Raw genomic sequence first — 23,573 nt, 5'->3', positions numbered from 1 at the left:
GGCTCCGAGTAATGTTGTAAGGGTACTAAACCACCCTCTCCACTGTCCTGAAACCCCAAGACAAGGTAAGTGCCAGAAGGGTACTGTTTTATTCACCTTACCTTTTTCTGGAGTTTTCTTCCCAGTGTCCTCCTTTTCCCACACAAGGCCGTGCTCTGGGACCAGCACTGTGATGCATGTACAATCCCCTGATGGCAGCAACCCCCTTCTGAAGGTCTGTGCTTATGCTACTATTTATAGTTAAGTTTTAGTAGATGTAAATTAATGTGAACTTGGTCTGTTCCTCTTGAAGTACATAGAAGTGCTTTCAAAGAGGAAGCTGATGATTGAAATGCAGCAGCTTTCCAGATGTCCCAGTCCTATTCAAATCTAAACTGAGACAAGGGTGGTGGGCCGGGGAAGAGTACTCACCCCGCAGCACGGTGGGGCAGAAGCAGCTGTGTCCTGGGCTGCTGAACACTACCGGCACTAGGGGCATGCTCAGGCAGCCTGAGGAGTGCTGCACCTCTACTCTGTGCTTTTTTCCCCACCTGCTGAAGTATAACACACATATACTATAGAACTTCAATTAAGATTTTAAGAGACATTAACAATTATTTAAAAATTCATTAAAATATTGAACTTTATTAACAGTATATTTACATATTTTTTCCTGCTCTTGGTCAACCATGGTGAATGTTCAAAGGTAAAAAAGCATTAAGCAATAACCACAAGATGAAAACATTTTAAACCTATACAATACTTTATACACAAATTTATACAAAGGAACACTTAAATAATACAACCGGACACAAAAATATACACTTTTAGAGAAATTCACATCAGTAATTGTATAAAGCTCTCTTCTGTACTAAGGGTCCTGAAAATTTAGGACTAAAACATTAGCTCTGTACTGCAAAAGGGTTATTGTGACAGTCCTCAAAGGCCACTATATAGCACACGGACATATTCAAGGCTATCAGCTTATATTTCAGTCTGTATTCAAGTTTTGAGGTCCTTTATGATTATGCAAACATCAGAAATATAGTGGTATAATAAATGGTACTTAGGAAAGCAGAGTTTTAGAGCCAATATTAAAATTTGTAGGCTCAAAACACCCACCTAATATTTGAACAAGTGTTTGATACTACTGTTTATTCAAAAATAGAAAGAGTAAATGCACTTACATAAAAATAACTTTTACTGTTCAGCAAGCGTGCTCATGTGATTGTTAGTACAAACTTAAAAAAACCTGCCATATGACTTTTAGAATAAATGATACCAATTCACCTTCTCCATACTTGAGTACATTTACATTAAGGCTTTGAATCATCTGACCCAAGATTTTACAACATTAAAATGAATGGGTCCACACGGATGCTAGTATGTCTCATTGAGACTTAGCAGGACTAGATTAAAGCTCACCACCTTAAGGAAACAGAAGGACACATGCTCATGCCTTGACTCTATTCTTTTTTTGTCTCTGAGCTAGAATGTAAGGTTTAGTAAGTAACAGTAAGTATTTCATAGCAAGAGACAAGTATGTAACAGTTTGTCTTCTAAAAGTAAATTATTAATTCAATGGCAACATCTTTGGAGAAACTTCCTTTTAAAAAAATTCCTATGGGGTTCATGCAGAAAGATACTTCTTAAGATTACCTTAAGAAATTACATTTTGGATGGAATCGGAATGTGCATCCCAAACTGCTGATGGAAAAAAAAGTCTAAAAGGTCTTTCTGGATTTTTGTCATACATTTGTGTCTTGCAATAATGGTTCTTTAGCTTCACCAGGAGCTTGTGGACTGTGGGGGTGGCCATGGCTGCCACAGTGTTTCTTCCAGTTGCTGGACCGTACATTTAGGTTTGTGTGTTCAGGAATAAACAAGGCAACAAGTAGTGCCAAGAGCACAGAGCACGCTCCAAACAAGAACGGGGGTCCAGGAATTATAGAGTTCTGAAAACAACAACAGTAACACCACAAAGCATTAATGAGCCTTTTGATGCATGTTAACAGACTACATTTGCTAATTACACAAATTTCAAGAAGGAAAAGAACTTGTTCTTGCTACACTATCCAATACAGTGTTTATCCCCAGGTGGAGTCTTTTAGAAGAAATGTGGAAAGAGTGTTACATCCTAAGATTTAGAAGAGGGAGCATATGGTTCTTACTAATGTGTTCCAACTTCCTTTTCTAGGGCAAGTTCTTCCTGTTCAGTTTCCTTAACAAATTAAGTCTATAAGGAACTAAAAAAGCTAGAGAGAGCTTGGTTACAGGACAACACAACAGGAATACAGCACATGAAAGGTAAATACAATGTCAGGGAGACACGAGAAGAGGGGGATGCTGTTCTCAGTCCCTCCTTCCCTCAGTCTTCCCCTTACATGGGGCAACAGCTGTCTAATTACTACCAGCTGTATCTATCTGAAAGGTAAACTAAACCCCACCCATCTAGTTAAACACAAACAGATCAACAACCCTCCCCAGTGATTTCAGAACCTTTTCTTACACATTTACAGTTAGCACAACCACATGTAACACAGCATCATCCTCAAGAACGGGTGGGCACAAGGTCCCTTCCTGATTTCTTTGGCTGGAATCAGTAAGTGAAAGAATAATACCTGTTGTAAATGGTATTGCGTGACCACACCACCTCCCGACGGTGACTCAGGCATGGGGAGTTCATTCAGTTCAACGTGAAATATATAGAATATAAAACCATAAAGTGCTGGTCCCAAACCATTACAGAGTCCTCGAATTCCTGTTATCATCCCTTGAACAACACCTGGGGAAAGTAAAAGACACTATTACAGGTACCTATATTTATAAGTATATAATTAACTATTTTTAATGGATCTGTAAGACTATTCACCTTCAAACTGATGCAAGCAGGAAAGCTTCTCTAAAGTGCTGCACTAGGGGTAGGAATAGCCAAGGGACACAGAAGAATTGTCATTATAGTATATTCACATTGTTTTCCAGCTCCCTCTGGGCAGAGAGTAGTAGTGGCTGTGCTGAGCTCATTCCGAGCGCGGTACAGGTGCCGGATCCTGGCTGGCGCTGTCTCACGCAGGAGAGCCAGCGCTGTGCAACCTGGGCAACTAAGCAAACTTTTGACAAAAGCGAGGCAAATGAACAGCACGTTCCGTTTGCTCAGTGTTTTTCCTCTGTGCCCGAAGGACACAATACACGTGTATTACAACTTCCAAGTAACTTGGGTTGTACCGTTCTGTGACCTACGCTTGGGTGTAGGGGCTGCTCTGTGGTGGCACAGAGACCCTGCCATGTCTGTCTGCAGTGTTCTTTGACTAGAAATCAGAGTATTCAGACAAAACCTACCCTGTTGGTCAGCATCAGCAGTTCGTGACACCAGGGCGCTTACAGCTGGGAAGGTAATACTGGACATGGCTGCGACAGCTCCAGCTGCCCACATCATCCTGCAAGAAAAGAATGGCTGCAGGGACAGCACTCTGCCTCTGCAGCAGCTGCAGGCGTGTACACATGCACAAGTGTGGGTAAAGGATAAAATGCAGAAAAATCCCCTATCCTTCAGATATGAAAATGGAATTTACATACCATGGTTCTGATCCAAAGCCATACCACGCCAGTTGTAGTATTTGAAATCCTAGGCCCAGCAGGATGGTATTTTTATTTCCAATGGACCGCATAAGTAAACTCAAAACTATTGTCTGACAGAGAAGGGAAAAACGTTAAAAAAAGAAAAGTAACATTCTAAATGTTAAATACATGCAAATAAATAAATAAATTTTAAAAAGCCAAGTAAATTTCTCCAAAAGCAGTATTTGCCAACTGTTCTGGAACGTCTACCAAACAAACAGCAATCACTTAGCAAGCAATATGAACAAGCTGTCACCCCTTCTTTGATGCACAAAGGATTTAGTTTTCCCAACACAATAGGCTTCGGGTATTACAGAGCCAAACCCTGGCTAGCAGCCTGGTTTTTCATCTAAGTTAGAGACTGAGAACAGCTGCTGAAAGGGGAGTCACAGTTCTGGAGCCACAGCATCATGGAAGTTCTCCACAGTGCCCAGCTCTGTCCAGATTACCAAATGAAGGAATACACAGCAGTAACTCACCTGGGCAATAATGGAAAGAATCCCGAGGACTGCTATAAACGCTGCAACACTTTCAGATGAAAATCCCATTATCTGTATTAAAGAAAGGCAATGTGATTATTAACCGTAAACCAAGTGTCATGATATCACCAACATGAGTGGGGGAGCACATTAATGCGGAAAACCAGTATTATTCAACTCCTCCCTAACTTCGGAAAAAGTTTTGGTTGGTTTTCTTCATTAAATCAAGTACACAAAAATAAAGTGGCATAAATAGGAAACAAGTAAATGGTTCCCTCAATGAAAAATAGTTTAACATATAGTGAACCTCACAGTCAAGGAATAATGCAAATAATGCAAGAAGTTGTTTTGTAACTCCTTCATCTCCCTCCTCTTTTTGTCTCTCTAAAACGACAAAACCAGAACAGAAAGAGGACTTAAATCAGCTGCTGAAGGCTTTTAAATTGTACTAGTTCTCTATACTTTATTACTTCAGCAATACTGAAAAACTTTCATGTAAATTTACTTTTGTTCAATTCAGTATCAAACCATTCAGTTACCTGTCTGAGGTATAGGAAGAAGCTGGAATATTGACCTGCCTCTGGGAGGTAGGAAAGAAAGACTGTTATGCAGATTAGCAGCACAATTGAGTCCTGGCCGACTTTCTTCAGTGACTATGGCAAGAAAAAAGTATTAGAAAACATTTAATCTTCACCTTCAAAAAGCATACCTAGCAGGAATCTGAAAAGCACGTCAATTAGCAACGCTATTCTGTGGCACCACCAAAACACTCCCCTGCATGTTTGGCAAAAGTACTAGCAGCAATGCAAGGTTAAACTTGAAAAAATATGGGCTCTGTTCTTCAAGTCTGAAACGCACTCAATCCAGTCTCTTCCCCATCTCAAAAGCTCAATATTTACAAAGAACAAAATACTCCATATTTAAATAGCTTACTGCAAAAGGGTCGGCCTGTTCCCACGAGATGGGTGCTCCCCAGGATGCTGGCCTCATCTTCTCTGGCAGTGATTCTGGTACAGCAACAAGAATAAAACAAATGTCTAACAAGGCTATTGCTGTAGCCAGGACCACAACCAGGCTGTCTCCGTAGACTCGACCAAGGTAGGCACCAATAGCAGGGCTGGTCACTAAACTTGCTGCAAAAGTTGCCGAAACCTAGGACAAGGAACAGCTGGTAAGATATGCCAGGAGGTAAGTCAGCAGTATTACTACCCGCTTCTCATTTTCAGAAGCCTAACCATTTTGATCAGGTAGAGATTAACCCTTTTTCTGTGACTGTGTGGTAGCAGCTGGGTATTTCAGACCGTCAAAATTTTTCAAGGAAAAAAAACCTTTTTAAATGATAACTGGACAGCAATGTGAGGTTCACAGGACTCCTGCAGGTACTGACATAATTAGGTTCAATTACATGGTCTGCTGATACCTCTGGGAAGTGACAAGCTGTATTTATCTTCGTATTAGTGAAACGGGCAATGCCTGGTAAGAAAAAAATCCCACGTATCAAGGGCATATTAAATTTAATAAGATGGTTAATCCAACTCAGTACAACGGATCTTCGGGAAGTAGTTTCCAGTTGAGCAGCTGGCCTTGTTGTGAAAGGTGTTAACTTTAGAACTCAAGGAACTTTCTCAGCATATCTCAATCCCTGACGTGTACAGGCTGAAAGAAAGGATTTGGTTCTACAGCCACTGCCTTCAGCTCTTCCTGCTGAATATGATAACGGATTCTGTAACTTGAATGTGAAAAATAATTCTGCTAATCCACAATACACAGGACGGTGAAGGCTCCTGAGAGCTGGCAGGTTATCAGGAGATATTAGAGGAACGGAGACGAGATGTACAAACTTCAGACAGACAAGTTCCTCGGCTACGTTTGTTCTGAACTGAAGCGCAGCACTGTGGCTGGAGACGCGAGCGGGAGTAGTCAGGGTATCACACCATGGCAGTTCCAAAGTTACCCAGGAACAAGAGGTTAGATTTTTGAAAAGATGACAGAGTAGTACCAGTGTGAGAAATAATGGAGGAATAACTAAAGTCCCTCAAATTACATCATTAACACCGATAATAACTGTTAGGACAGATGTATGAAAGACAGCTTTTAACACGGTCATATTTTAAGTTAGAAGCATATTATTCAAGAGGGTGGGTGACAAGAACAATTAAACAGAAAAACCTTACTCCAAACCAAAATCAACTTGCCACAGGAGAAACAGATACAGGTTTGAACAGCTTTCCCTACTGAAGTGTTTAGTACTGAACGCCACAGGAACAGAGCCAGAGAAATACATACCAAACCATAGGCCATGCTTCTCTCATGTTCTTGGGTTATGTCTGCTACATACGCAAAAACCACAGAAAACGTCACTGCAAAAACTCCAGAGACAGAGATAACAGCGAAGTACCACCTAAGAACGTTATAAAAAAATTAGAACAGCTAAAGAGAAACAAAAAGTCTCTATTTACAATCCAAGTACAGTTCAACAGTAAATCATCTTGTCCAACTTTTCCTGACAAATACTAAGATAAATTTGGATAAAGTCAATGGGAATGTGTCTCGATGCAGTCGTGTAACTCCTCCTTAGGGCACCGAGGACAAAGCTAAACAGCACAATTTTGTAACATCTACAAAAAGCTGCTGTGATTAAGTAATTCTAGGAAACAAGGTTTTAGACTAACTTTGGCTGGATGCCTATGACCCAAAGCAAATTAGGAACTTCAGTATTTTGAGAATCTGGTCACTGAGAGCTTCCAACATGAGCCTTGTCTTTATGCTACAGAACACTAGCCCTCGTCATTTGAAACATTACACTTGGAAACAAGCTACTTTCCAGAAAAGCAATGAAGAATCCACGAGCAATCTGTGTGACGGGAGAGGAAACTGAGAAGGCTCAGGGCGGTACCTTAACCGCTGGCTCTGGTCAGCACAGCCCATCCTATTTCAGTGACACCCTCGGGTACAGCACACTGGTAGCGCAACCCCACGGGGAGCTCTGACTCGTGCCCTGCCTGGGGAACGTACATGCCAGCTAAGAGCTTACTGACTTGCACACTGTGTGAAAGCTGGTGGATTTTAAAACTTGAGAAACAAAAGGATAAAATCGCAGCAACATTTTGGCTACAAATGGTTATTCATGCACTAGCTAGTATAGGTAAGGTTTGCATCTCTGCAGAGCAGGTTAGCAGTTGGGTACTATGGCCTCAGTAGAGACCTGCACAGTTGACTGGAGAGCTGTCTAGTATCTCTGGCAAACGTGCTGAAGTAGGAGGTGGGGCCTACAGCACAGGGCTCAACACCAGCAGCTCTTAAAATTCTGACCAAGGCATTTGGCCTCATGGCAGCTACTTCAGTTTGACTCTGTTTACCCAACTTTGCACCAAAGTCCTACAGAAGCCTCAACCTTCCATGGAGCACAGCCAGTATTTTATCAGCAATGCAACAAACATAAGCACTGTATAGCAACCCTGACAAGAAACGGCAAATCTAGTGTGAAAGAATTTACTAACCATGGGCTGATCTTCATTAGTGGTATTGGTGCACAGGTGAAAAATACTGTTAGCAGCAAGAAGGACTTCCGTCCCCACACATCAGACAGGGCACCTATGAGCGGGGCACTGAGGAACGATAACAAGCCCTAAATGAAACAAAACACTGCAGGTTAGAATCGCGACAGCTGACCACACCGCAACCTGACAGCAGCTGGGCTCTGTTTTTACTGAAGCGGATGCCGATCGTGCAGTGCACCAAAGGCAATATGGCCAGGTGTTACTGATCTTCTATCCCATGTCTGCTTACATACAATTCGAGATTTATTACCTCAGAGCTACACAAAAATCAAAATGCAGATGATCCAGTCATACCAGCTGTTTTATGAACTGTGTTTTATAGTTTTACATATTTAGAATTCACATAAACGTAAGTAATTGAAAATACCCTACTGGAGCAACAAGCTCCAAGTAAAAAATTCTCAAATGTGTGTCATTTGGGATTAGTCAACTACCTTTTTATTTGCAGAACCCGAACAGCAGGTACAGACCAAGCAGTGTCTTACTAAAAGTAAAATTATGCAAATTTGCTTTTTTAGCAATAATTTATTCCCCTGTTTCATTTATACCATGAAAGCTACATTGAAAACCCCTGCAACTGTCTCTCAACCGGCAGTCATTTCCATGTTCCTCCCACCATTCACTTTGATTTGTACTTGTGATTAACTTTTGTCACCTTACCTTTACTCCTTGAATTAGACCATTCATTAGAAATGTGTGTTTTGGGAAGGTTTCATGCAAAACCTGGAAGAAGTACAAACACTGTCATTTACACAATATTAACTATAAACATTGTTCACAATGCATCCAACTTCTACAGTGGCGCACCCACAGTTGTTTTATATTTTCATAGAATATAGAGAAAGAAAAAAAGACACTACAAATAATCTACTTAATCTTTAATTCACATGCAGGGTACTTTGAGATTTCGGCTTTACTTGATAAAGGCCTTGGTTCTCTCAACACTTTGAGAAGGATTCATGTCATTCAACTTCAGTGTCAAATCTAAATAGACCACAGAGAGCCTAGAAATGATCTAGACCAGACTCTCCCCATGTTACTGTGTCATCTGCAGGGGGCTGGGGAGAGAGAGCTCATTCTGAGGTGCCTCTACTGGGTGGCCAGAGCCTAGATATGCAGGTTAAAACCGGCACCTCTCAGTCTGACTTGTGTTGCGTGAGATGGATTCCACTCGGTGACTGCTGTGCAGTTTATAGCCAAGAGACTGTTCATGGTTGCCATCGGCTTACAGAGCTGCACCAAGACTGCGTTTAGGTGGAGTCTGCTTGGAGACCTTTAAGCCTTCACTCCTTTTAATTTGTAAGCATGCGTCACTCTCAAAGATTAAATCCAAATGGTAAGCAACCAACCGGATTAGAAAATAATTTGGTACAAACACGTTGGTATGACTGTTTCACTAATCACAGTCTCTCTCTGACTGGTGTAACAGGGTCTGTGCTCTGAAGCTTCCGCTTAAAGCACAGCCAGGTCAGCTAAGATCTCCCTACACACGCTTGCATAATTTTACCAAATTTCAAGTGTAGTTTTGTCCTTACATTTGTAACATGCCAACTTCTTGCAGCATCTTAAAAGGAAGGATAATTTCATTACCCTCTTACCGCTTTCAAGTCAGAAAATATTTACGTGTAAGCTTGAGTGTTAGCAGACTTGCACATAAACAGCTACGCTGCATCATTATGCTGCTTTAATGAAATAATTTTAAATACCTGATTCCATATAATAAAACTCCAAAACTTTTCACTTGCACAACAAAGCAGCTCAACGAGATATAACTTTCATTTAATTCAGAAGATGTTCAGTGCCTTTGCACTAATTACCCTGTCTCCCATGCAGACAGAAAAAGCTTAAGCGTACATATCACTTACCACCAGAGTGGGTGCTGTCAAGAGTCCCCAAGCAAAAAACTCCAAGAAGATCACTATAACAGCATGGTAGACACTGGGTGACCCTATTCCTTGAGGCTAAAACAAGAGGAAAGAACCAGGTGATTAAAACATCTAACAATCTATCACAGTCATGAGAAATGCATCTGAACGCTACAAACAGAAGGATTAAGAAATAAAGCAGGACTCAAAACACTGGAATAGTTACTCCGGCTAAGTGGTACTGAGTAAAATTCCTTTTTTAACCCCTTGCTGCTAACGTCCTGAAGTGTCTTAATCCTCTGCAAAATACAAAGTGCACTCCCACCTCACATTAAAAAACAAGCCACTTACACTGCCAGTCTGGGAAACAAGGATGCTGCTGAAAGCAGAAACAGACTCTTTGGAGAATTAGTTCATTTTCCTTGAGAAAAATCCTTAAGCCCACACAATGCTGCATGGAAATCAAGTTTTTGTCATTTCAAAACATGGCAGTGTTCACACCTGGCTATCCCAAAGACTAATCACCTGGTCTATCAAACCACTTTATAGTACTTCTGTTACTAAAAGGCACCACAGCTACATACAAAACTTTGATAGCTCTAAATCAGGAAAGAAAAACTGAAATAATGAATGCCAGAAGTGAATCTCAAACAGCACTGATTGCTTCCCAAATACTGAGAGCAGGCCTATTAGCTACAGTGTGCTTCAAATGTAGGAAGAGAACCAGGTAAAAGATTTAAAATAAGGAACTTTAAATTCTTTGGTGATTTTAGTATAACCAGAAGTAGCTTTTGAGGAGAACAAAAAGAGCATGGGTGGGACAACCTGCTCCTCTTGTATACTCTGTGTATGCTACCCTGTTAAACAACATGCCACAGTTCATCATTTGCAAACTGAGGAAACGGTGCACTAATTATTTCCATACGAAGGTAGTGTGAATAACTCATCAGAAATCTCATATGCATTCTTTAAGCTCAGAAGTGCTGCCTGAACATCAACTTTCCCCCGGCTTTGTATGAAGGTGAGTTACTAACAGAGTGGCACTGATCTGATCGAACCTAGCATTTATACTGAGCAAATACCCCGCGGGGGCCAAGGTCCTCAGCTGCTTCTCGAGAAGGCTCAGGGGGATCTCATCAACATGTATAAACATCTGGTGGGAGGGAGTAAAGACGACGCAGCCAGACTCTTCTCAGAGGCGTCAGTGACAGGACTGGAGGCGCACACAAATACAGGAAATTCTACTGAAACCTGGAACAAAACAACCCCCTGGAAACAGGCTGCCCGGTCAGGTTGTCGAATCTCCATCCGCCCAAACCTGACAGCCCTGAGCAAACTGCTCCAGCTGACCCTGTGTGAGGGAAGAGTGGTTAAGTGGATTAGAGATGTTCAGAGGTGCCTTCCAACCTCCAATACTACACAATTTTAAGTATCAGTTAGGTAATACTAGAGTCTTTCTTTTGTTACAAGATTTATGCAACTCATACCTAGCTTTTCTGTCCAGATTCCAATATCGCCAACACAGAAAAAAAATAAGCCTCTTGAACTACTGTAGGAAATAAATACTGAAAACCACACTGGCCATTCACTCCTATTGCTAGAAAAGATCATAATTTTCAAAAGTAACCAAGTCGATACTACAAAAGTACCGTAGCACTGTGCTGTTTTTCTTTCCCAAGCCCTGTATTCTGTAAATACTGACGTACCATACAGATACTTCTGCTATTTTTTCAGCCTGTTCTCTTCAGGAGGTAAATTAACAGTCTTTATAGGTACAGAAAGTGGCTATAATTATCTTCACTTCCCACAATTCCTTTCCCTTTCCACCCACAACCCTTATTTTAGTTTTGGGTTAAAAATTTATCCAGCTCTGCACAAACTCTAAGTAACAATCTTAGCTGTTTGGCTCTGTCTGATACAGGAAATCGGGTTCATTCTCATGGTCCCCAGATTCCTGTCCCCCCCAAGGTATTGCGGCTGGTGAGGCAGGAGTCACCACCCCCATCGTCCCTCCACACACCAGGGGACAAAAGCAGCTCCGTTCTGTTCACATACAGCAAGCACAAGCTCAGCAGCCATCTGTCTGTCTCTGTGCTGCCCGTGTCCAGTTCTGGGCAGCTACTCTGAGATTAGAGGCACAAACCAAAACAGCAGAATGAGACCTGTGGCTGTTCTGCACAGGTAAATTGTTGGCGATTTCAGAGGCACCCAAGTGAGTGGCTCCTGCCCTCTGCCTTGTCACCCAGCTGAAAGCAACCTGATCAGATGTTTCCATTACACTGGCAGAAACAAACAGAAATGACATTTAGATCACTAGGGTTAAACCTCCTTGCTTTCTTGTTGCTAATGCTCACTGATCGCACGTACTGTTAGTTGTTCTTATCTATTAAAAAAAAAATAAAATTTAGTCACATTTAGATCATCACCTCTATAGCTATTTTTAAAGATAGTTGCAACTATAAAGTAGCAAAACTACTCCTGAGATGGAAGAAAGAGGGAAGGAGATTAATAAGCGGTTACATTACAGTGCATTAAGATGTGTTACGCACATTCAGTCCACAAGACTTAAAAGTACTAGTCTGATGTACCCTCCTTCCCCAACACGCACAGTGCAGGTGTTGGGTATTCAGCCCTGTGTTACTCTACACACCTGCCCCGCTGTGCTTTACAAAGTGGCTAATGTAGTGTAATGTAACGTAATCACCTAAGTGCAACCAAATCGGAAGGCCTGACACCTGGAGATAAGATACGGAGCCTTTGCGCCAACAACCTGCAATTGAGATGTTCCAATCAGCGTAACAGCAACCCTTCTCTGCAACCATGTAGCCAGAGCAGAGCCTATGTATGTTTGGCAAAATCTGTGTCACAAAACAGTGCTCCAAGAATGCCCCTTGCTCTAATTAGAGAGAAAATGTCTTTAACCAAACACTTTGTACAGTCAGTCATGCCAGCGGTAAAAAGTGCATGTGCCAGGCAACCCTAAGAACACACATCCGACAACAACAGAGTAACTATCAAAGGAACAAAGGCATCAGATCTAAGATCACAGCTGCTGCTCCTCTGCTGGAAAGGAAAAGGCACCAAATCAAGTATGAAGCTCTAACTCTCTCCAGCACTGCCCAGGCGTGCACCTCCTAATTTAGTTGCTTCAAGAAAGCATAATCGCACGTAAGATGAATTCCAACTGCTCATAAAGGAAGGCAAAATTAAGAACAGCGTTGAAACCACTTCACTGGTGTTACTGCCTCTCCTTTGGTGAATCTGACAACACACACTTGAGGACACACACCATTACACATTTTTTTCTGTGATACAGCTACTAAGCTGCAAAGAGAACACAACAAAAATACCACCATGCACCAGCCCAACCTCCTGCACCACCCACCACCTTGCCAAGGGGACCCAGCGTAACCTGTGGCGGGAGGAGAAGTTTTGCAGAGGCAATGCATGGTTTTGCCCTTTTGCTTCTTTTTTTTCTTTCCACATTAGAATCAGTGATTAGAAGTGACAATAAATTAAATTGACTGAAGCTCCCAGTCAGTAAACTCTTTGCCTGTGACACTGCCTCATTAGACAGCTGTATATTCTTGCTGGCAAAAAAAGAGTCACAGTTTTGGTTGATGTCAAACAGTTTCAAAACAAACCAACTGGGCTGGAAACTGTACACTTAGATGATTTGATTAATTACTTGTTTGACAGTTGGAGACATTCAAGACATGCGCCATTTTCATGTACCTGTTTCCCATAAGGTCATATAGTATGTTAGATAAGCAAAGAAACTAAGGAGACTGAGGACAGAAGGCTAATTAAAATTTCAGCAAACATTTTAAAAAAATATATATCCAAGCTTAAAATTTTTGCTGTCATTAAAAAGAATACTCTGCTACACCAGACTTCGTAACTTCAAAAATGTATTTAAAACAAATTCTCAAAACATTTATTTGAAGGCAGAAATTATCACAAGCTGGTATTTCTGTTATCTAACAACAATCTACATACCTTCATCTCATGTTTATAGCCCATTTTCCCACTGTTTTAAAAACAGCTGAAAATCATACAGAACTCATGCAAGTTTACACTCTGCTTTTGAAACTGGTGGGAGACACTGAATGCAGCACCGTAAGTATCACTGAATGCAGTTGTTATAATCTCCTTTCTCCTCTCTTGGCAAAACAAAGTTAAAGTTGAGAGATAAAGGACACTTGGAAGTATATTTTATTTTAATCAATGATTACTCCAGAGCAAAATTCTGAAGCACCATTCCCAGGAGTAACAACATTTACTCTGCTTCTATCACTCATTCTAATATATTCACATTTAACATTTGTGCAAAGTAATCTCATACGTTTCTATCTTTACCAAGAGCAGGTAAACATGTCCTGAAAAACATCAGCATCCACCACTGGAATTAGTTTTGCTTCTTAGCACTAAGTAATCCAGACAGCTGGTGATCAGTCTGATGAAAACTATAGTTACTTTGACACTTCCCTCTTCTCCATTACTGTTTCAAAAAGACAAACTGAAGGGCCACCAGTGATTTAGTCTGTCAAGACATCTCTTTATTTGAAATAATGATACTGTATTTAGACGCTACATCAAAGCTACACAATGTTACGCAGTGGAAAAAATCCAGGGGCAATGATACAGTGGAAGCAATGCTACTCATCAATTAAAAAAAAAAAATCCTACAGCCAAAACACTTAACAGCTTCCTTCCTTTTGTAAAATTTATGTATGTAAGAGGAAGAAAGACAGTGGGAGGGAACCACAAAACACTTCTTCCAGGCAGCCTTTACAGGACTTCTCCGATGCACGAGTCTGTCCCACCGGCTGCCCTATTCCTCTCAGCTGCGGGCACGACGGGCAGAAGGCTGCTGGATGGCAAAGCCCAGCCCAGCCAAGCCGGGTTTAGCCCCACCGCCAAAACTGCAACCCGGCCACACGCCGCTTCCTGCCTTCCTTGACAACGGCCGAGGGCCGGCCCGCATCGTCCCGGGCTATTGTGCAGCCAACTGCTGCTCCCAACCTCACAGCTGCTTCCCGAAAAGATCCACTGAAACAACTGGCAATGTAAAGCTCGGTTTAGACACGGACCACGCGATTTCAGACAAACAGAAGTGATCTGCAGCTCCCTGTACCTAACTCCTGAGACGACACTTGCTCCTGAGCCCTAAAAATCGGCCCACACTGAGAAAGCGCATTGACGAAGACGACCTGAAGTAGTGTGACACCCTTACAGGTGCTTCTCGGGCAACTGCCTCAAGGAAACCAGCCCGGGATGCCGGAACAAAGCTACCGGGGCTGCAGCAACCCGCAGCATAAAAGAAACTGAAACCTCGCCACAGAGCCCAGCCCGGCGCCGCCGGCGGACCACGGCCCGCTCGCACACCGCCTACCCGCGGGCCCACCGGCCCGGGCCCGGCCGCACCTGCCTCAGCCCCCCTGCCCGACCGCTGCCAGCCCGCCGCATCGCCGCGGCACCCGGCGCTCCGCCGCCGCCAGCTCGCCCCGCGGCCGCATCCCCCGCCGGAGCCGCCCCGCGCCCCCGGCCCCGCCCGGCCTCACCGTCCCGCCGTCCTTAATGATGATCTTCTTGGCCAGCATGATACTGCGGTTCACGGCGCGTTTCTTCTTCTTCCCTCCCTGGGTCATTTTACCATCCTACAGCCCCGGGGGGAGCGGGGGCAGCAGCGGACCCTCCCCAGCAGCCGGGCCTTCGCCTCCCCTCCCCGCGCGGCCGCCACCACCGCTCACGCACCCGGCGCCATCTTGGCCAGCCAGCCCCGGGCGCCGCCGCCGCGCATCACGCGATCGCCCCATTGGCCGGGCGCCGGTCACGTGAGCGGGCCGCGCCGAGGGGGGCGGCCCCGCGCCCCCGGCCCAGGCGGGCTCCGCCCTGGTGCCTTTCAAAAAAGTAATGGTTGGAGCCGGAAGAAATACGGCACGCAAAGAAATAGATGGAAGAGAAGAGGCTGCGGCCAGAAGCCGTGCGGCTCGCTGTGGCGCGCCCGGCAGAGGCCGCGCTCCGAGGGAGCCGGAGCCCTCCGCCATCCTGTGCCACTGCTGCCTCAACAACCTCCATCTTCTGGCACGCCGACCCCCCACCTGTACTGCTGGAGACACTTGACGTTTTTTCCCTATCGGGACAACACTGGCATTTTAAAATACATTACCGCGGCCTTTTCTGCCCCTCTGAAGCCTCAGTTTCTCGCGTACCTCCGCAAGCATCGATCCTCCGAGCTACCCCCTCCCAGCCGAACCTAAAGGATCACTTCCAGCCCCTTCCTCCCTCCCCGAGCTGGCTGCAGGGCCTGGAAAAAAGGAGCAAGAAGAGGTAGTTCTTACTGGATATACCTGTTAGACATCAAAAGACATTTCTAGAGCCAAAGTACAAAACCATAGATGTAATCCATCTAAAAATCCAACTTGGCCTGCTTTCTTACTCTCAAGTTTTAAATTTATCAACAACTTTAAACAGGCAGGCCATCTCAGGTTCTGATTTACCACACAACCTGCAGGTAATAAGACAACAGGGACCAGCTTTCCTAAAATACCATACCCATTAGTGAAGAAAATATTTTAGAAACATGTACTATTATTATTTATTATTCTCTGGCTAATAGTTTAAATTCCTTCAACGCTTATGTCTGGCAGCATTAAACAGAGCAACATCAGTCCACATCCAGTACTATTACATTCACGATTTCAGACACAGCTCTCCATGGCCATATCCACATACCAGTCTTTTCTCTATGTTCTTCACTCAGTCCAATTTTCCAGCCCTCTTACTGCATATCCTATCTCCCCAGCTCCTGCGACATCCCTGTTTCCCCCCAAACTGCAGCCGCACAGTAACATCTTCTCTGTCCATACAAACATACGCTGAACCTCAACCCTAAGATACCATGCACTCTAGCTCCCTTTACAGCACAGACACCACTATGTTAACAAAGGGGTGTAAATCACTCACTACTTAAGATCATGTGGGCTTAAGTTAAACTATTAGCCTTAAGACCAAGCACTCTCTTATTTTACCATAATGCAGCTTTTAAGGAACTTAGAAATTCACAAAGCCCAGCCCTACTCAGGCCAATGGATCTACTCTGGTCTCCCAGTGAGACAAAGACAAGTAGACTCTAGCTCATGACACAAAGTCTGGATCTACAGGGCTAGCCATAGGGGAAAAAGGATGTTTGCAGCCATTGCTATTATCTGTCATTTTTTACAAGTCTTAATAAGTTATGCCAAGTATATGACAATTGCAGTATGCTCCAGGGTTTCCCACTCCTATCTGAAAAGGAAAGGGGTCCTAAAATTTTGCCATGGTTTCAAGTCTACTCCCTGGAGAGCGCTGTTACATTTTGGTGTGTCACACACAGACATGTACATAACATGTAAGGAACTCACATAAAAAAGTTAACTACATGTCAGCAAAAATATTTTTTAACTAGACTGATTACACCTTCATGTTAAACCAACCCTCTTATTGATGTCGTTATCCCAAAATAAATGCATCTTAAATATCAAGTTTGCTCATGTAGCCTGAGCAGACGATTCAAGTAAGAATTCCTAACATTAGAATAAACTCTAGATAAATATGACTTGCTTTTGCTGTCATGAATTTCAGCCAGCTACACATTTTCAAATATCAAACTCCACTTACCCACATAAGTCCTGACATAATCCGCTCTGCCATTATTTAACTGAGAGACAAATTTCTGACATTTAATCTCCTGAAGAAGAGAAACAAAAATTGTCTGTTACATCTAAACACCTGTAGTGTTCAACCTTCTATACAAAGTAAATGCGGAATACTACCTGCCAGCTGTAGAAGATACTACCTCGTTTTTGGAAGCGGAATGAAAATGGTCAGAGTACTCATCATCTCCCCAAGGGAAACCGTTGATTCTGCAGCACAGACAGACAATCGTTTCAATGGTTTCAGGTAACACTCCTACAGATTGCTTTTAGGCCAAACTCGAAGAACACTGTCCCCTGCCACCCAGTACTCTGTACGAGCTAGGCTTCTCTGGTTAGTTGATGAATAATTCATTTCTGTTGCCTAAAGGCCTTAAAATTTCAGTTTAAATCATGATGCATATGATCATTAAGATCAGAGCCAAACTGACAAAAAGAACTGACAGAAATTAAGAGTCCTGAAAATTATTGGTGCATAGCTGGTGAAATGACCTGATTTTATTCTATGTATCCCTGGAAAGGACAGGGAAACATGTTATCCACCATCTGCAGCAATGTGTTTGTGAACTCTGTTCAGGACTTTGATATATTGCAAATTATAGCTATACAAAACCTCAGGTTCTGAATTGTAACATGAATCAATGGACTGTGTTGTATTCTAGGGGGTATATTGTACAGTACTTTCCGCTGCTATCAAAATTAAATGTTTCCAACAGGGGGAAAAAAAAGCTACTGAAGTACCAGCTGCCTCCTGGTAACTTGTGGCAAAACTCTTCTACAAAGGATGACAGTGTTTTACAAACGCACACCATAGTATAACAGGCTACTTGATACCCAGATGCTCCCTAACACCTCCAGTTCAGGAGACGCAGCCCTGAACAAGATCAGGGTTTGCCGACCAGAAGAGTGCAGACACAGAGTCACAAGAATGCTGCTGGAATGCAATTCACAAGAAGTCATAAGACAGTGGTCAAAAAGAAGCATGTCTCAGTCAAAATTAAATTTCTGGCAAAATTCAGTAAGCTGTATGTTAAAAGACAGCATTAACAAACATCTTACAATAGCCTTCTATATAGAAAATTATGACAAAAATTATGTTCTGAAATAATAAATGTTAATTAAAACATTGTTTTATTTCTGCTAAAATGTGCATATGGCAAGTCCCTCCATTTACAAAGCTCTCAAACAGTTTTATATCATATTCTTAATAAAGCTGGTGCTTATTTTAACCAGTTTATTACTATAGTGACATTATCTACACACAAGAGAAAAAAATACAGTATTTTACTTCAGTTTGGATTAAAAAAAAGACTGTATTAGGTGATATTAAGATGCATCCCATGGTTCAGCAGTGCTATATCAAAAAAACCCCGTTTCCAAACGGCCTGGAAACACCGTATATTAGAATTGTATTCAGTGTAATGACACACAAATATCAATGTATAAAAAATCCTAAGACTACCTTTAAAATTTTGCTACAATGTTTGACTATCTGATTTATATTTGGGCTCATAAATTTAAAATTAAATTAAAAATATATTCACAATAAAGACAAACTTTTAAAAACATAAAAAAGTGTTACTCATGACAGCAAATATAAACATATGCTTAGCATATAAGCAAATTTTACTGTGCTATAAATTGCTAAGGAAATGAATATGGCATATCTATGTCAGAATAATGATGGAAGATGGAAGGCAAGAGTTAAAAACGTCATGTCTACTCTTGGATGCAAATGTGCAGCAGACATTCAAGAATGAGCACAGAACAGCACCTCAGGACACTTTTTTTTTTTTTTCCCTTCTAAAAAGAGTTATAAATTCACCTTGTGAGAAATAATTAGAAAAATATATAAATTCAACTGAACAGAAATTTGGATTCACAGTATCCAGAGCAGAAGGTATTACCTAATTAATCCCACTTATTTTGTTGTATTTTCCCCTTCATTTTTCCCAGTAAAAAAATCTTAATTCTAGATATCTAAAAACATATAAGGAGCTTACCTGGAAAGAGTAGAACTCTTTAGTAACTTTCTGTGGAAAACAATCAGCATTAAAAATGAACAGAACAATGAAAACAAAGGCAAGGAAACAGTTCTTGGACTTACAGTAACTGAATACCATAGGTAATGATACACTACCACATATATGGTATAATACCATGTTCTAGATAAACATTACCTTTCTAATACACAAAAATATCCATAGTGTTTTTTAATATCTCATTCTTACAAAATGGGGGTTTCAGAGAAGAAAACAATGAATAACCTTCCTCATTCACAATACCCAGCAAGAAACACTGTCAACAGGAGCAATATGAGCAACTTCAAATTTGGAAAACGGTGACTGCTTAAATACAACAGAACATGTACGGCTGATAAGGAAATAGATTAAAATATGAAAGTTACTGACAACAAAAGCCAGAAGAAATGCAACATTTCATTTAACAATTTTAAAAGAATTTAACAAAATCCATTACAGTCTTTTGAATTACAGCCATAAAAATAAGGTGGGAACACAGAACAATTGTGTACTTCTAAAAATCTGAGAAGACTGTATGAGTAACTGAAATGCAAGTATATGCCACCAAAATAAGACTGTTTTTCTGAGGAAAAATAAAACAATAGTTTCTAAAAAGTTACAGTAAAAACCCCAAGGTGTTATCTTGTAAAAGCTGGATCTAGAACATTAATCTACCCATTATGAAAGCAAACAAAAAGGGAAGTTTTCTTATAATTTGTCTAAAACAAAAGTAGTTGAACAGAACTATAAAATTATCTGAATTCTTTGAGAAAAAAGATTATTTGGCACAGAAATAGAATGTTTAAAGAAAAGTTTATCTTACTTTATTAGACTCAAGATTTTTCACCACTGAACTGATTTATTCTGCTTTGAAGATAGTTCTACATTTATTATTTCACCATTTATCATGTATCCCAGAGATTCTCAAATAAAACTACCAAATATCCAAGTATTCAATAAATACTAGTACTCCCATTATGCAAGGTTTTTTTTTAAAAAATCACATAATTCAAGTAACTGCAAATAAATACCTAGCTATAACTTTATAAATACTTAAATAAAATTCTAAGTATAGGTTAGCGTCCTAAATATACAACCAAACTAAGAAATCCATTGTCTAGAAGTCAGAAAAATAGTTCAAAGAGACAGGTTTATTTTCAGAAAGTTAAGACTTCCATAGATTGCTTTTAGGGCAAACTCAAAGCACACTATCCCCTACTTCCCAATGCTCTGTGCTAGCTATGCTTCTTTGGTTAGTTAATGAGTTACAGACTTAAAACTGGGTTTTTTTGGTTGCCTTTTTTTTAAAAAAAAAATTTCAAAATCCAGATACAAAAGCATCTCAATGAGAAAATGTGCATATGCTCTCAGATTGCAAAGGTTACAGAAATCAGTAAACCCTCCCCAAATCCTTTCTGTTCTCAAGAAACATATGCTGTCTTCCCTCTGTCTAGAATAATGCTCTTCAACCTGGAGGACCTCAGACGAGTATTTCCTGAGCCTGTTGAAGGGCGAAGGAAGGACAGCTCAAAATGCAAATTCCTATTTCCTTTACAGCAACAAGTGTAGGGAGAGATCTATCCCTCTACTGGCAAATTTAATGGAACTGTCAATTGAAAGCATGGAAGAGTCACTAATCTACAGACGGGAGTTACTGTTCCTTAGTACAGTAGATAAACATTGTTTTCCAAGGCCATATGACATCCTATTCAACAGCAAAGAGCACATATTCCTGTTCTTTCCTTTAACCTGATCCTTACTGACAAATATTGACAGGTACACCCAAAGTATTAAAACTGGGGTATATGTAACAGAACTCCAGCAATGTGGTGATTATTTGGCTCTTTGGTCCCTTCCTCTGCAATGGGCTTGAAAGCGTTCTGAACCTGCTTCTTCTGTTTTTCTTGAGAAATTCCTCAAGGAAGTAACCAATTATATCATCTGAACATTTCCACTCCTGTGATTCATGAAATTAAAAGTATTATCCTGTAGGCCAAACTCCAATTCATGTATTACTACCAACGCTTCTCAGATCATTTCAGAGTCATGTACTTCCCATTCTACAATAAGAAATGCTTCAAGCCACTCTTCTATGCATACGTCTTACCTCATGTTGTATTTCACTGGTGAAATTACTAAATGTACTTTTCCAAAGACTTTGCCACATTGAGTGCTATAGGTAGAAGGTTTAATATCAACACAGAATGCCAATTTAGGGTAATACAAGATAGTTTTGACCACCAAGTAGCAGAGCTCCTGCAATTATTGCATGCTGGGATAGATTCACAGTTCACAAAGCTTAGCAAGCCCTTAGCATAACTCTGAAATTTATTTAATGTCTTGCTCTGATACGATAAACAAACAAAAAGTTGATAATCCATGTCATTGCCAACAGAAGGAAAACACAATTTTTACTTGGCTGACATAAGTGGAATTTTTCCTTTTCCATTTACAACATTCAAAAATCTCAGAGCACTATTACAGACTCTCCTTGCCAACCCACCACTAAAATGTGGAAAAGAGGATGAGGTACTTTGGCAAACATTTTAAAACACCTCTCTCTTCACAATGTGTTCATTAGCACAAGACAGAAGAGAGAAAGAGCATGGCGGGGGGTGGGGAGGAAATTATACATTTTTACCACTTGCCATTCTACAGATAAGGGACTATTGATATGTTTTGGTATAAATGCATACCTTTAGAAGGTAACGTGGATAAGAAGTGACTCTACATTAATACCCATTGTGAATACATTTCCTGAAAACAAGTGATTTTTAAGACAGCTTTTTTTGTTTATTACTTCTGACATTCTTTTGGGGGGTGTTTCTGGCTATATGCAAATACTTCAACAAGTGAAGTGTTTGTAACAGTCTAACTGATCTAAGTTTTAATTGCATCTAGGTTTCTTTGTGAAGTTTTTTTTTGGTTTAAAACAGAAGAACAGCATGCTTTTACATTTACCTATTGCACAATTAATTACTGTTTAATTATGTTTCCTATTAAATTAATTCCACTACTGGACTGAATAGTTCCAGAGAACCCATTTTGGTCTGTTGGCTCAAGTACTCCCAGAACAAAATAAGAATAATAACAATTTTAAAAAAATCTCTAATTAAGCCATTACATAGAAATGTACTGAAAAAGACTTGGTGAGCTCATGAGTAAACAACACTTGTTTAAAAAAAACACCTCTGTAATAAAGTACAGTACAGTATATAGATGATATACCATAATAGCGCCAGATGGAGCTGTTGTAGACAACAATAACACATTTAAAATGTTTATTATGGGCTTTTTTTTTTAAATTGTGGTTAAAAAAATCCCCAGAGGATATTTAAAGCATAAAAACTACTTTAAAGATTCTACCAAAAAGTTGATTTATAACAAATAAAAATTAAAAGAATGAACATTACATCCGAGCAAGCACTCCACCATAACCCTACTCTTAGTGCTGGGTTAGTGCAGTAACTTCTGGCCTGCGTTCACAGAGTTACTGCATCTGGTGGAACACTACAGGCTATCCTGATGTATCAACACAGATTTCAAGATTTCACTCTGAATTTCTCCCTTTGTGTACTTAGGTGAGAATGTTAACATTCTTACAATAGTTTTCTATAAGCAACAGAATTATAATATTATAATTTAATAACAGATTTGTTATTAAATCAGTCTTCTAAAAGTAGAAAAATATTTGATATTGTGAAAGTGTCTTTCAATCATACGTCAATCTTCACAGCTTTAATAAGGAATACCTAATTAGAACCATCACTTTAGAACTATGATGTGTATTCAACTGATTTCATGTAAATAGACAAACAGTTAAAAACATATTTACTAAGATTAAATATAGTCAAATTGCAAAAACATACAATCTGACAATGTTGTCATGTGCTCTTTCAAAGAGTGCATAGGACATATTTCTGCAGCAGTCAATACAGTAAATTCTTTTGATGCAATCCCAGTCAAAGCTGTAAACATTCCTAATTGCAGTTTCTTGGAAACTTTTTGTTCCTTTCAAGTTTTTATTAGCAACTTGCACTGGGCATTCCCCTGCCATATCTTTTTTTCATCGGTTACAGACAGTATCATCATCCACCTTTAACCCCTCTGCCTGTTCAAAACTACTCATAAGCATTTCTTCAATAGATTCAGGATAGTAATCCTTTCCTTGCGGTGCACAATGACACTTTGCACATGCCATTGTTAGCAAGGGCCCCAGTGCACAATCTTGAGAAGCAGGTCGATGAGGAAGTTTGCTATGCCTTAATGGGATTTCCTGCAGGTTTGGGATCATAACCATATAGGAAAGTAGCTGCTATTACAAGGACGGCTCCGAAGAAAAAGACACTGAATA

The 23,573-nt window shown here is 40.8% G+C and overlaps 2 protein-coding genes across 5 annotated transcripts in view; both read right to left on the bottom strand.

Moving 5' to 3' along the window:
* Positions 1–593: 593 nt before the first annotated feature.
* On the bottom strand, positions 594–17,211 carry MFSD14A (major facilitator superfamily domain containing 14A). 2 transcript variants are annotated; one of them, XM_074832601.1, is made up of 12 exons: positions 17,164–17,211; positions 9,502–9,597; positions 8,297–8,359; positions 7,577–7,704; positions 6,363–6,477; positions 5,010–5,228; positions 4,616–4,729; positions 4,077–4,148; positions 3,556–3,668; positions 3,319–3,416; positions 2,601–2,764; positions 594–1,934 (listed from the first exon to the last, which is right to left on the bottom strand). In XM_074832601.1, the coding sequence occupies exons 1-12, from the start codon at positions 17,194–17,196 to the stop codon at positions 1,728–1,730; spliced, it is 1,422 nt and encodes a 473-aa protein (XP_074688702.1). In that variant the 5' UTR covers positions 17,197–17,211; the 3' UTR covers positions 594–1,727. The 2 variants fall into 2 exon arrangements, with proteins under 2 accessions (XP_074688702.1, XP_074688701.1); XM_074832600.1 differs by lacking the exon at positions 17,164–17,211 and adding an exon at positions 15,066–15,292.
* Positions 9,557–23,573, bottom strand: part of SLC35A3 (solute carrier family 35 member A3) — a 35,200-nt gene continuing 21,183 nt past the window's right edge. Inside the window, exons 8-11 of one of the 3 annotated variants that reach the window (XM_074832605.1) lie at positions 19,202–19,231; positions 17,319–17,408; positions 17,164–17,233; positions 9,557–9,597 (exon numbers count right to left, since the gene is read on the bottom strand). In XM_074832605.1, coding sequence (XP_074688706.1) covers positions 17,200–17,233; positions 17,319–17,408; positions 19,202–19,231 — 154 coding nt within the window. In that variant the 3' untranslated portion in view covers positions 9,557–9,597; positions 17,164–17,199. Of the gene's footprint in view, positions 9,598–10,589; positions 10,753–17,163; positions 17,234–17,318; positions 17,409–18,314; positions 23,567–23,573 lie in introns of those variants that run through there. The other 2 variants (XM_074832603.1, XM_074832607.1) reach the window with 2 other exon arrangements.

This window comes from Strix aluco, chromosome 8 (genome assembly GCF_031877795.1).
Source record: "Strix aluco isolate bStrAlu1 chromosome 8, bStrAlu1.hap1, whole genome shotgun sequence".
In the NCBI taxonomy this organism is placed as follows: Eukaryota; Metazoa; Chordata; class Aves; order Strigiformes; family Strigidae; genus Strix; species Strix aluco.
Note: the sequence above shows the minus strand (reverse complement) of the source record. Positions and strands in the feature narration are given on the sequence as shown.